This window comes from Microtus oregoni, unplaced genomic scaffold (genome assembly GCF_018167655.1).
Source record: "Microtus oregoni isolate MIOR12 unplaced genomic scaffold, Mior012 000019F_ref0000042, whole genome shotgun sequence".
In the NCBI taxonomy this organism is placed as follows: Eukaryota; Metazoa; Chordata; class Mammalia; order Rodentia; family Cricetidae; genus Microtus; species Microtus oregoni.
Genome location: NW_024543078.1, coordinates 31946087 through 31960097, shown reverse-complemented (window position 1 = coordinate 31960097; position 14011 = coordinate 31946087). Strand labels below are relative to the sequence as shown.

The following is a 14011-nucleotide window of genomic DNA, read 5'->3' as shown; positions in this document are numbered from 1 at the left end:
TAAGTCACCTATGGTACTGTCACTAACCCTCCAGTGATGCTCCTGACTTGAGTGGACTTCTCATCAGGGGTGTGTCTTGGTGCCACATCTGGGGTGACTGAACACTTGTTCCCATCTTCCCAGGAAGCACCGTGTTACTGTAAACAAGCCTGCCATGGAGCTCTGATGCTCAGATCAAGACCCAGGCACATGGCTGTGGCCTGGTGCTAAGGAAGCCAATACACGACCTAAACGTGAACAAGTAGGGAAGGAAACTCCGGATCTCTTCTCTCGCTTGAACTTGCTCTCCCCAGTCTGCCTTCAGACTAGAGGGTGACCCTACCAGGTTCAACGAGCCCACTGTGTGAGTGACTCTATTCTGGAAGAAATTCCCCCAATCTTCATTTCCCTCCCCGACAATGAGGGCTCAGTAAATAATTCTAAAAAGCATCACCAGGGCTTATGATAAAGGAGCAATGACAAAAAATTCATGGACAGAAATAACTCTTTGAAAATGCAGCTTTTGTTTCTGACCAGGGTTAGACCTTTCCGCCTCTGTCCTCCATGGTGTCCTTTACAGTGAGCTAGTGGTTTGTCTCCCTGTGTTCTGTGAACCTGCTGTCAGAGGCGGTGATGGGAGCCCTTGTCAGCTTTCTCTGGGATACGCTGGTCTCAGGCAGCACTGGCCTTGTCAAAGCCAGTGTCTCTACCACAGGTCCTCACTTAGCTTTTGGGTTTTGATTCATAAAGGTCTAGTTTGTCTTAAAGAATTCAGAGCCCCCTCTAATGTGGTACAAGACACAATCGACTGGATGTCCTCGTTGTGTGTGTGTGGGGGGGGGCAGCTGAACTCCAAACTCTGCTTTATAAAGTTTTCTAAGAGCCTTAAATGGACTAAAGAAAACATGGCAGGCAGCCAGTGGGGGCTGAGCAGAGTTGGATGCCCAGCCCAGAAACCCAGTCTTCTGTGTCTTTTCCTGTTGGAACTCAATCTCATTCCACAGAATCACGCTACTCCATGGAGTGGTGTGAGAGAGTCGTGGGTGGATAAGAACAAATTCACAATATTCTTCACCCCAGGCAAATGGGAGACCTGAGACCCCAGACACCAGCCCCCCAGTTAATTCTCATCAGCCTGGTTGGTTTCTCTAGACATCCTGACGTGGAGGAGATAACTCATACCCTAGGGAAGCCCCTTCTTTCCTCCTGGAATGCCTCATGTCACCGAGTGACTGCCAGTCCACCTACTGTGCTCTTCTTAAGCCCTGCCCCAGGGTGGAATCACCAGACACCACCCCCCCTTGCGTCATTTCAGGAGCACTTATTCTGAGTAACTGCAATTCCTGTTTTCTCCCTGTGGCCATCTTCATCAGGACTTGAATAAACTCTCTTTCCACACACAGTGTGCCTCAACTTCCCATTTAGAGAGCAGCAGAGACCCGAGATGCCAGTCCTTTCTGGAACTCCGCCCTCCACCAGTGATCCCAGTCCTTCTGGGACTTTCCTGGAAGCTTTGTTACATAGCCATGGGTGATTACATGCCCCAATGTAATCAACTGCCTCAGTGTTTGGGATGACCAAGCCTCATCTCAAAGATACTCAGTGGCTGCTAGCAACCTGTCAGCTCATTAACATATAAAAGCATGATCACATGAAAGAGTCCAAGGATTTTAGGAGCTGTACGCCTGGAAAGAAGACTGTAGAGCCAACACAGATGTCAGTTTCCGAGTCCACTGGACAGTGAGCGCCATCACAGATCCTTTGTGATGGCTGCCTGTGATTCGCAACCAATAAAATGGCCCAAGTGAGTCTGTGCTCAGCTTCCTTATGGCACATATGTGGGGAACCATTATGGGACTGTCACTAGGTGTCTGGAGGGCTGAAGCGGGATGAAGTTCCAGCCGTGAGGAGGTCAGACGCGAAGGTTCAGCCACCTCCAACAACCTTTTTTTTTTTTTTTATTGATCAGGAAAAGAGTAGCCATATTACCTTCCATGGTATTCTTTTCTGTCGCATTGACCAGGAAGAGATCCCAGGAATAAGTGAGGTCGGGTGTATCGTCACAGTCTTCACACACAGCTCGGAGAGACAGTTCTTCATTCCAGTTTACATGGATGTCTCTAAAGTTGACCCACGAGATGTGGACGAATCTGGAACAGGCAATTGCTTTGATGTTGTTGGAAAATACCACGTGCATCCTTAGGCTGCATTCGTTTGGATGGGCCATGTTTGAACCATCTGTGCTGGCTCTGTATTGTGAGAACTGAATGTTTCATCAGAACCTGTGTGGGGGATCATGTGACCAGCTTCCAGGCTTCACCCAGCAGCCAGGGTTTGACTGAATACATCAGACATGCACACTCACACCAAGTTCAGGGAAGCTGTGACTTCCTCAATGTCAAACAGTCTTGGACTATTCTCTCTGTTGCTCAGCCTCAGCTCTGGCCGGGCTGTCCAAACACAGAAGTCAATACTTGAGTTATCTCTTTACTTTTTACCACACGTTTGCCTCCACAGCTACAGACCACTTTCACCGGGGCCTTGCCAAGTCATCTGCCTTTGCCACAGTCATCTGGCTTAGCTCTGCCTCCCACTTGGGCTGGGCTATTGGGTCATGAGCTGCCCCATGCCTTATAGTGCCCACAGGGACCACACCTTGCACAGTCCCCCATTGCATCCACACATCTCTGAGTCACTATGGCTACATCATGGCAATTTCTCCAGGCTCTTTGCTGGCCCAGGGCTGAGTCCCAAAAGCATTTCATAAACTCTGGTTCTTTGGAACATCATCAGGTGGCGAGAGAGACTATGTTGGACCTTGCCGTGTGGATTCCTTTCCTATAGGACTTGGGGACTCTTAAAAAGGCTGAGTACGGAGGGGACTTTCTAGGTGGTGTGCAGATGTCTGTGTGTCTTTCATTATCCAGTACACCCTACGCAGTGACTTCACCATGGAACATTAAGTATAGGAGGCAAAAAGGAACATGGCAGGTCAGGTCTGCTGCTTCCTCAAAAGGAATCAGCCTGTCACATGTTTGTGTGTACCTCTGTATGTGTGTGTGTACATGTATGTACTAGCTGCTGGTCATAGTTTCAAGTACTTGCAATCAACCAACATCTGAAACATTGAAGGGAAAATTCCAGAAACTATTTGTAAGTGCTCAGGTATGCTATTCTCAGAAACGTGTAACTTGTGTGCTAGCCCCAAAGTCGGTTCCCCTGGAATTCAGCCCCTGCCCAGTCACATATAACCTAGACCCAAAAGGGGGAACCCAGAGGCTTCCATGTCCTTGCCCATGCTGACAGCTCAGTTCAGTCCTAGTATACCTACTTTGGGTCTCTGTGGCTGTACATGTGAGTACTTTGGTAGCCTTGGTGATGAAGAGCTTATGGGTTTGGTTCCTAGCATCTCTTTGTGATCCCTCATGTTCCAGGATGTCACAACTGGACCTGCACTTGCATCCCTTCAGTCCTGCAATTCCTAGAAGGCTCCCTAGTCTGGAAATCAGAGCCGCCTTCTAACATCAGTCTTCAATTTAGGGGATGGGTGCTGTTACAGGAAGGACCCACTGTTAGCCCAGGAGGCATCAGAGCTACCCACGACACTAGCCCCTCCCCAGTCACCACCTTCTTACTTAGGGGTGAGGTCCTCACATGGCTGAACTTTACACTTGTCTCCATTCACTGAGTCCTAAGCTGCCACCACCAGCCAGAAAGCTTAGCTACATATGCGCAGGGCAAGGGTACCTGAAGTCCGGGTCTGAACGGGTGGACAGGAATATCAAGGCCCGAGAAGAGTTCTGTCCATTGCTGGAGACTGTCAGGGTCACAAGGAACTGGTCACAGCACCCACTGAGCCATTTTGCTGGGAAGGAAATGGCAGGAGCCTGAGTGTCTACTTGGTATGGAGTAGAGTCCTCAAAGCAGGGCCACCTTGGCGAGCTGGCTGCGGTGCAAGTCCAGTGATACCTGTCGAAGGGAGGGGCATGGTTAGCATCACTGTGTGTAAAAGGCTCATGTGTCTGGGGAGAGGTGATACTTCTTACTCTTTGACATCAGTGACAGGGCTGGGCCTGTCTCTCCCACTCACTGGCACAAAGACCACTGTAATCCAGCTAGAGTTCTGCTTCTGGCTGACTTGTGTCTTACACCCTGGTCCTAGAGCTACTTCTGCCACTCCCGTGTACCAAGTGACTCCCTCTGCTCATAAGAAACACAGCCCTGCAAAGCCTAGAATGTCTCCCTCACAATGACTCTGCCAGTGGTGCATCTCATCTTGGAGACAACTCCACAAGGTAAGACAGGAATGTCACATTATCCCAAGTTTAGGAAGAGAACACCTTGGTGGAGACCTTGGGGAGCTGTCCTGTTCCTTCAATCTCACCATCTTTCTGGAAAATGGTAATTGCTTGAGCCACAAGACAATGATGGTTGCGCCATCAGGGTGGAGGAGGAGGACAGCATCATCCCACCCTAGAGCAGATCTTAATCCACAGGGGAGACATGCTTAAACAGGCATCCGACAGGCAGGAAACAGTACACAAATGCACAGGCAAGCTGGGCCAGCCCCACCGTGGCACCCTGCTTCCATAACTGTCACTGAACTCTATTAGCCTTAAAAGTCCGTTTCCTTGTGTAGCCTGCAGGTGCTGCATTCTGAGGAGGTACTGCAGCATTCTTTTAATCTCCTCTGGGAAGAAGCATCCCTGGAGCACACCAGAACTCAGTGCCCAGTGCAGTTCACAAGCTGGATAGAGAAACTATCCCATCCTTCCCCCCAAAGATTCCTTACTGCCCAGAAGCACATCCAGCAGGAGACACCGAGCTCTCATGTTCAGGCACTGTGAGGACTCCTAATAGTTGGTGGTGTGAAGATGACGGAGACACAGCCTTAGTCTGTCTGGCTTAGGGTGAAGAACTGGTCACTGAGAGCTGTATCTATAGCATGTACAATAGTAGAATCGGGAAGGGGTCTACCTCTCACTTCCACGGCACTAAAGAAGTGCCAAGTCCCACACTTGGGTGTGGCAAACATCACAGCAGGGGTTATAACCCCAAAGGGACCTCTCTACTGATTTGTCAATAGGGACTATGTGCCAGACCCAGGGATATAGCCAGTGAGAGCCCCGTTGTTCTGAACTCAAACTCCATGACGGAGGGCAATGAGCAGCAAGCAGTCTTACAAGTGAGGAACAGGTAAGACAGGATTCACTCCAGACAGGACAGTGGCTTCCCCTCTGAGTCAAAGGGGGGTGAAAAAGGTCAGAGCAGGGAAGTGAGAGCTTCTGACTTTTCCTAGACAACTCCATCCTTGGAGGATGGACGTAAGCTGAGGCCCAGGTGTCTCCACCCAGGCAATGTAGGGGAAGTATACGGGGTTGGTTTCTATGGGAGACCTAGTGAGATCTCCTGACAGAGGAGACAGCGTGGGAGGAAAGACGCTGAGAAAAGTTTCAGTTTGAGTGACGGGAAGAAATGTTTCCTTGGGGTCCCAGCACCAAGAAGGGGAAGTGGACATTAGCCCCCACCCCAACCCAGAAGCTATCTCCAGTTGACATATGCTCCAAAATGAGAATCCCCTTTCCTGCCCTGGAGTCTCACTGCGGTGCAAACCACACTGAAGGGCAGCAGAGGAGGGGCAACACAAAATGAATCCAATGGGACTTTGGAATCTTTTTGTCTTATACTGCTTTGTTTGCACACGTTTTAAAACCTAACCTAGCATTTGCAGGTCTATTACAGTTTATGAGTGTGTGTTTTCATGGTTCTATTTGCGTGTTTGCATTAGTGTATATATGTGTTTCTTGTTTCTTTCTTTTTTTATGTTCTAGTTTGTTTGCCTGTTTGTTTGAGAGACAGGGGCAGGGGCATGGATTGGACCTGTAGGGGGATCGGGGAGGATTTAGGATGATATGGGAGAGGACAAATCATAATTAGAATATCTTGTATAAAAATTATTTTTAATTTAAAAAAATATTCCCCGGATGAAGATGGGAAGGACAGTGGGAAGAGGCGGAGCTTGTGACTGGGTGAGTTGAGGCACAGGAAAGGGGCCCACAGGTGGTGGCCCTGCAGACAGCCCAGAAGACATGAGTCTGTGCTGGTGATGGGGAGGGTTGAAGGTTGCCTGAGTGGGGGATGTATGCCGGGAGGAAGAGGTCCACATCAGACGACTGGGAAAGGCCCACTGGGTTGGGCTGTCTGGCTCAGAGCCCAGGACCAGAGAGCAGAGCCACCCTACAGGCAGCTCTCTGCCTCCCCCACACAAGGGCATCTCACTAAGGAGTCCTTATGAAAGGGGCGCATTTACAATGTGCCTTCCAAAATGGCATTTTAAGCATGAGCTTTAAAAAGTGACTCACGCTCTACTCACCTTACCTGTATTGACTTACACTTGGACAATGAATAGAGCACTTCAACTACAGAAAGCTGGGACACGTAACTATCTCGACCACACTGGCAGAATTCCCAGACTAACTCTCCAAATATTCCTGAGCCAGAGTTTGAAGAAGTAGGAGCCTGAGAACCTTGCAGCTCTGGGCTCTTACCTGAGCGCAGCCCCAGGGTTGTCAGGGTCATAGGACTGGAAGCCTCTGAGGATGATGGAGGTCGTGGTGGTCCTGGGGATGAAGATGTGGGTGCCTTCAGAGATCACGCTGACGGGAGCCCTGGCTCGAACCTCCACACCAACACAGTAGTTGCTATACACCATACTTCCCTTGATCTGAACCTGAGGGACCAAACACAAGGGGTATTCCAGGAGAAGAAAGCAGATGCTTCCTGGAACTGCCCATGGGACACTGACCCTCAGCTCTAACCGCAGGAGTCACCAACAGTGTTCATCAGAGGGTGTGGCTGGGGGAAGCGCGTGGATCCGTTAATAACCAAGTCTGCCTAAATGCGTAGTCATCTAGGTGTGTGTTGGTCAGTATTCTTGTCAACTTGACACAAGCCAGAGTCATTGGAGAAGAGGAAACCTCAGCTGGGAAAATGTCCCCGTCAGATTTGCCCATAGGCAAGTCTGTGAAGCATTTTCTTGATTGGTGATTGATGTGGGAGGGCCCAGCCCACTGTGGGCTGCCCCATTCCTAGGCAGGTGGGCCTGGGGTGTATAAGAAAGCACACTGAACGAACCAGGAAAGGTAAGTAGTATTTCCCTACAGTCTCTCCTTCAGCAATGGCATCCCTTTTCTAACCCACATGGTTCTATATCATTTTCCAGCCTCAAACATAGTACTGGTGAGAGCACTGGCTGAGGGTCGCGCTGGGTACTTCTCTCATGACCCTGTCCCCTAGTGGACATCTTCCATTCTTCTCTCCAAGATGGCAGTATCACTATTTTTCTGTCCCTCCATCAGCACAGGGTTTATTCAAAGTAGGTGCAAAGAAAAGTTGTCTTTAAAAAAATAAAAGAAGTTTTTTATTGATTACTTGGCCAACATTAGAACATATATTCTCTCTCTTTCTTTCTCTCTCTGTCTCCGCTTCTCTGTGTATCTCTCTGTCTCTCTGTCTCTGTGCCTCTCTCTCTCTCTCTCTCTCTCTCTCTCTCTCTCTCTGTGTGTGTGTGTGTGTGTGTGTGTGTGCTGCATGCACCAGCCTATGAGTCACCTGTCTCTGACTCTCCCCACAAGTATCGGGGTTACAGGTGCACACTGCACACCGCCATGCCTGCCTTTTGTACACAGGTGCTGGGTATATGAGCTCGGCTCCTCCCACTTGTACTGTACAGCGAATGTTCCCTCCCACTGCGACACTTCTCCAGCTGAAGAAAAAAAAATCTCTCGTAAAGTCCTATCCACACCTTTAAAACAAACAATCAACCAAATCAATTCAAACCATACCAAAATAAAATCCAAGCAAACAAAAGTCCCTTTCATTGGCTGAAAAAGGTTTTCCTCTAGGGCTGTGGAAAGAGTTGGTTGGCTCGACCCAGCCTGAGGATCTGTGAGTAAGCCCACCTTGGCCGTGGCAGTGTAGTTCCCACACTCCAGGGTGTAGCTAGGGAGCACGATGGTCTGCCCAAGGGTGTTGACGGCAGCAGGGAGGGTGACGGCATTTGCCTCAGCATCCACAATGGTCCAGGTGTAGGAAAGCCCTTGGGAAATGTTACAGAGCACTGCAGCTTCCAGGGTCACCGCCAGTCTCAGGGGCTGAGAGCGCCGTATCTGGGAATTAACATGAGAAGCCGTGTCAGTCAGTGTCCGTCGATCCTGATGGGACATGGTCAGAAAGTGTCACTGGTACAGCCCCCGCCTTGGTTTGCAAAATTACAGGGTGGGACCTGGGAGTTCACTTCAAATAGCATCTAGTACATTTATTTTACAGATGAAAGTAAACAGTAAACATACAAAAACAAGAAAAGTATTTACACCTACATACTGATAGCAGGAAAAAAAATAATCTTTAAGCACGAAACCAATGGGAAAATGTCAAAGGAAAAAGTTACTAGATTTTATTACATTAGAATTTCATTTATTTGTTTAATTGTTACTTGTTTGTGTATTTGTCACGGTATTCACAGCTGTGCTGTGCTTCACACGCTCCTTATTCCCTTTCCCCATCCCTCTGGGACTAGCTATAACGCAGCCCTCAACATCCTGGCCTTACTTTGGGATTTGTCCCTGAATGTGGAAAAGCATTCTGGGTAAGTCTGTCTGGCCAGGGCCCCCCTCCTGTTCTGGGGCTAATGCTAGGTGCATGGGCTCTCCCTGGAGGTAGCTCCATTTCATTTAAAAGAGAAAAATTCCTGGAGAAATGGGATTTTAAGAATTCAGCAACTTTAATGCTCGTTGTCTCTCCCCATCTTCCCTCTTGTACCCACCCATCATGTTTTCCTCCCCATTTCTTCCTCCTTTTTTATTTCTCCTTTGTCTCCTTACTACACTACACTTCAGCGCAAGGCCCATGATCAGGAGTCGTTGGCCAACGCAACACAGACCATATTTTTTTGTGAGTTCTTCTGTTTTGTTTTAATAGCTTTTTGGTATTGACTTTCGTTTTTATTCACATGCTTTGATTTCTGCAGTTTGTCTTGTTTTTACAGAGCGAGAATGTGAGTTGGGTGAGAAGAGAGGTGGCGTGGATCTGGAAGGAGCAGGAGGGGACAGAATGTGATCAAAATGAGACACATGGAAAAGTTTTAATTAAATGTACTTAAAGGTCAAAGGAGGTGTTGGCTTCCCTCCTCCCACTACTGATTGGGACTTTTAACCTTAAAATTTAGATGAAATATAATTTGTTATAAAGAAAACACAAATGGCATAAAAACTAGAATATTTAAAAACAAAAACAGAAGAATTTATTAGTCTTACAACTGGGAAATTCATCTTTTGTGTTCTTCAGGTAGCTTTCTACACTATTTAATCTACTGTTCAATCCTTTTCATTGTTTCTACTCTGAACTGATTTCATTGTAGGACTTGTAAGAAAGCTACCAGACATGGTAGCAATGACAAATCACAATACTCTCAATTTTCATACACATTCAAAATGATGAAATGCATTAAAACTATACAACTTTTGCTGGAGTAGGAGCTGGCTTTGCGTGCTGGGAAACTGGGGTGCACAGGAGCATCCAGGAGGCACAGATCCATTTCCCAAGAGAGGCGTTCTGCCCCTTAGCTCTGTGCCATGGAGACACTAAGGACACGAAGAGAAACATGTGCACCAGACTGTTGCATGCTGAAGATGATGTGTGCACAGAGTGAGGGACACATGCTATTTGTAGTAATGGAGAGTTAGAAACGATCAGAGTTCATTAATGAAGGTGCTGGGAAATGGTTAGAATGTGTACATATGGTCCAGTACATGCCACCATTAAAAACCAGCAGTCGTGGTGATGTACTAAGAGACAGTAATGCTATAATACAATGATTCAAATTTTGTCATTAAACACGCATTCAATCTCTCTCTGTTTCTCTCTCTCTCTCTTTTTCTCTCTCTCCCTCTCCCTCTTTCTATATCCCTCTGTCTCTGCATATAACAAACAATAGCAGGGAGCTGGAGAAATGGCTCTGTGGTTAAGAATGTTTTTTGTTCTTGCAGGGTAACTAAGTTTTCTTCCCAGTACCTATGTGAGGCAGCTCACATCCTCCTATAACTCCAGCGCCATATCTGGCGCCCTCTGCTGGCCTGTGCAAGCACCTGCATGCATATGCACATATCCTTATACTCACACAATTTTAAAATAATAAAGAAAATTTAAGCAATAAAAAAATATTTAAAATAAATAAATATATCTCCTGGTGTCTATATTGAGCATAATTTCATTTTTCTTTATACTTTTGGAAATCACAAGAAATATAAAAAAACAAATGGTGCCATCAATATTGCTTTCCATATCTTACAGAAAATGTTTTACAGATTAAAAACTAAACTCATTTATTTGTGTAATATTTGTTTCTATGTATTGAGGCAGTTGAAAGTAAGTATAAATTAAAACAAACAAACAATACGTCCATGTGTGGGAGTGTGAGCCTGTAATTCCAGCATACAAGAAGCTGACCCAGGAAAACTGAGAGTGCCGGGATAGCCTGGGCAGCATAGCAAATTCAAGGACAGCCTGAGCTAAATAGCGATGCCCAATATTAAAACAAAATAAAGATAAAGAACGTAAGGTAACAACAATAACACTATATTCCTTAAAACAAAACAAAATCAAACAAAAGACAGGATCGGCTTCACGGCAGAACAAGAATTCCCGCCAGAACCTTGTGAGCTGAGGTCTTTCCCTAGAAGCTCTCGCATTTTGGTCCATCCCTCACACAGAGAGCACAGAACAGCCTGACACCATGGAATGCTGGCCTTAAGAGCTACAGAGGTCTTGCCTCGCGGGCCATGGACGCCTGATGGCCACAGCCTGCCCAGGGCAACCCCATACTCTCTTTGAAGTCCACTGCGCTCTGAGGCTGCTGGGACCTGAGAAGCACGGGGCTGGCAGCTGACCCACCACAGAACGCATTTTGGCAAAAGCCAGCGGCGAATTCTGATTCCCAAGCGGCAGGCTGAACACCTTTGACCCGAAAGTAAAATTGCTTGAAATCAAAGCCCTCAAAGAAGTGCAAGAAATAAAGGGCAGCCTTATTCTCTTTTTTTCCCCCATTTTGTAATTAGTACTCAACATATAATTGGTCATTTCTTTTCATTTTGGTGTCAGATTTTTCTTTGGACTGAAAATGCCATTATTCTGTATATAATCAAAAAAGAAAAGAAAAGAAAAAAGCTACTCAGAGCAAGCTGCGCTGAATGTCAGTCATATAGGTAAATAAAAGGCTTATTCACCCGCTAGGAGCCAGGCTTCCCTCCAAATCCAGGCTCTCCCTGCTCAGGCACCAGCTTCCGAGCCCTCACAGGGACGCTTTTGTGCTGAGTGCAGCAGACAAGCTCAACAAAGCCTCCTTCATTCCCCAGTGAGCTCAGCGATTTCGAAGCAGCCTATCTTGAGGCAGGCAGGTTGCTTGCCTAAGCCCAGCCCTACCTGCACCTTCTTAGGCCCCATGTTCTTCACCGGAGGTGGTTGGCAAGGCTCGTGCACGATGAAAAGCGGCTTCCTTAGGACGGCGGAGCTGATATTATTGAAGGCCAGGACTTCAACTGTAAACTCACCCTCCCTGGAAGGGTGGAGAGCAGACATGGAGAGATCAAGGTTGCTCTACACTGGCCCTCGATCCCTCTGCATCACCATTTGTGATGGCCACTGAACCCAAAGTGTAGAGACAGAAGGGGCCGGGGTCATGAAGTTGATTTCTACGGAGGCCATTCTCTGTCTACGTGGTGGAGATGCCCATCATGTGTGAGTCCCTGTGGAACTCAACTGGCAGTTACACGCTCCAAACAACATTACACTAGGCGAGGGCACACTGCTCCCAGTAGCCATGACCCAGTTCTCTACTAACCACAGAGTCACCCAAAGTTTGAGCCTCAAAGTCTTCCCTGTGATGGACATTCCTGACTGGAACTCTGAGTCTCTGGACACATCTGGTCCTAGAGGTCAGATTTTCTGAATAATCCTTAGGGTTTAGGACACTAAAAAGGATAAGGATGGGTTTTAAACCTGAACCTACTTCCAGTCCCTGCTCAGAGTGGAAATCCCTGGCTATGGAGAGAAGGCCCTGGCTATGGAGAGAAGGTCCTGGTTATGGACAGAAGGTTCTGGCGATGGAGAGAAGAAGCACAGGAGGATCATGGGAATTAGGCAGCTCATGACTAGAATGCTACCTGCTACCCTAGAGGCTCAGGAAGAAAGGCAGGTCCTCCAAGGAGGGGGCTGTGTTGACTGAGGCTTCTGTCCTGTGTGGTCCTACAGCCATTCAGTCCCAAAGAAACACACAGAGGTCTACATTAATTATAAACTGATTGGCCTAGTAGCTCAGGCTTCTTATTAATTAATTCTTATAATATATATTAGCCCATAATTCTTGTCTGTGTTAGCCACGTGGCTTGGTACCTTTTTCAGTGAGGCAGTCACATCTTCCTTGCTCTGTGTCTGGCTTCCTCTCTGTCCGGGTGATGACTGCAGACTGAAACTTCTCTCTTCCCAAAATTCTCATTGCCCCACCTCTACTGGCTGCCTGGTTGCCCCACCTATACTTCCCACCTGGCTACTGGCCAATCAGGGTACAGGCCATTGTTTCACAGTAAGGATGTCTGCATGAGGGTCCTGGGCTGTGGAATGGCCCCAGAAACATTATCATTTGCAGAGGGCTGCTGGAGCCCCAGAGGGCATCCTGGGTGCCCGAGCTCTAGGAACCTGCCTAGCCATGTGCAAACCCCTCAGGAACTTTTGGTTGATTCCTTCTGTACCTGAGAATTTATTTCCAAGGAAGACGTCATGAATTATGGCTAGTGATAGACCATTAAAGATTGCCCATGAGAGCTGGAAGAGGCCACAGGCATGGGCCTGCGTTGAAGAAAGTCTGTATTGGCTTCTGGTGCCACCGCCCATAGAGGCCTTACTTTTTAAATTTATCTATTTGTGGTTTGGATGAGAAACACTTCCCTCCCACGTAGACACATGTGTTTAAACACTTAGTCCCCAATCGGTGGTGCTATTTGGGAAGGTTATGGAACTGTGGCTTTGCTGGAGGAAGTGTGACACTAGGAGTAGGCTTTGAGGGTACACAGCCCCACCACACTTCCTGCTCCTGCTGCTGTGCCTTCCCCACAAGGTGATCATCAAGTCCTCAGGACCCCTACACCCACACAAACTGTTCCCGAAGTCGCTTTTGATCGTGGTGTTTAGCCACAACCCCAGCTCCAAAGCTATCACACTTCTGCACACTCTTCTGTGCCAGCTGAGTCTGAGGTTGGGCCTTGGCCATGCTTGTCTCTGGCAACTGTGAAAACTGGACACTCACTGGGAGGTCTTGGCCCCCTTAGAACCCAGGATTCACCCTAGCCAGAGACTCAGCGAGGAACAGGTGACCTGTCCGTCTGCGGCACCCGCAGTCCCACCTTGAGTGCCGCTTGCACTTGTGGTTTTACATTGAAGGCAACCTTCTGGAGCAACAGTTTCAGATGAAGGTAATTAGATACCACGTATCTTTCTAATCTAGCCAGGTGCTGCCGAACGATGTCATGGTTAATGACACCGCATGCCCATGGCATGACAAGGGCTTCAAGGATTACGATAAGGCAGAACATTTTGTGCTGCCTAGTGGTACCATAGCTGCCCTAATATTAACAGAATGATACTGGGGTGAAGTCAACAATTACCACGCCAGCACAGGCAATGATGGCCGGTATACGGATGACAATAAAAACGGCTGTGCGGTTGGTGTGTATATTTATGGGCTATAGTTTTCAGAGAACGCGCATCTACTGACAAAAAGAACTGTAGCCTCTAAAACAACACCACCTGGCAGTGGCTTTCTGCCTCTGCTTGCCTCCTTTCCCTAGAGCTGGCTGCTCCAGAGCCCTAGGCAGGTCTGACCTGTTTCCATTCAACGTTTGTCATCTGCGTGACCTGCAAGATTGGCTAAGAGGCTTTAAGCATCAGGTCTGTCAGAAGGCAGCCCCACATGCCACCTGCA

At 47.8% G+C, this 14011-nt stretch overlaps 1 protein-coding gene across 1 annotated transcript in view; it reads right to left on the bottom strand.

The window, feature by feature from the left end:
• The window catches only part of Pkd1l1 (polycystin 1 like 1, transient receptor potential channel interacting), a 122126-nt gene that overhangs the window by 85086 nt on the left and 23029 nt on the right, over window positions 1-14011 (bottom strand). Inside the window, 5 exon segments of the mRNA XM_041668800.1 lie at window positions 1969-2129; window positions 3727-3948; window positions 6528-6709; window positions 7941-8147; window positions 11458-11590. Of these exon segments, the coding sequence (XP_041524734.1) occupies window positions 1969-2129; window positions 3727-3948; window positions 6528-6709; window positions 7941-8147; window positions 11458-11590 (905 nt within the window).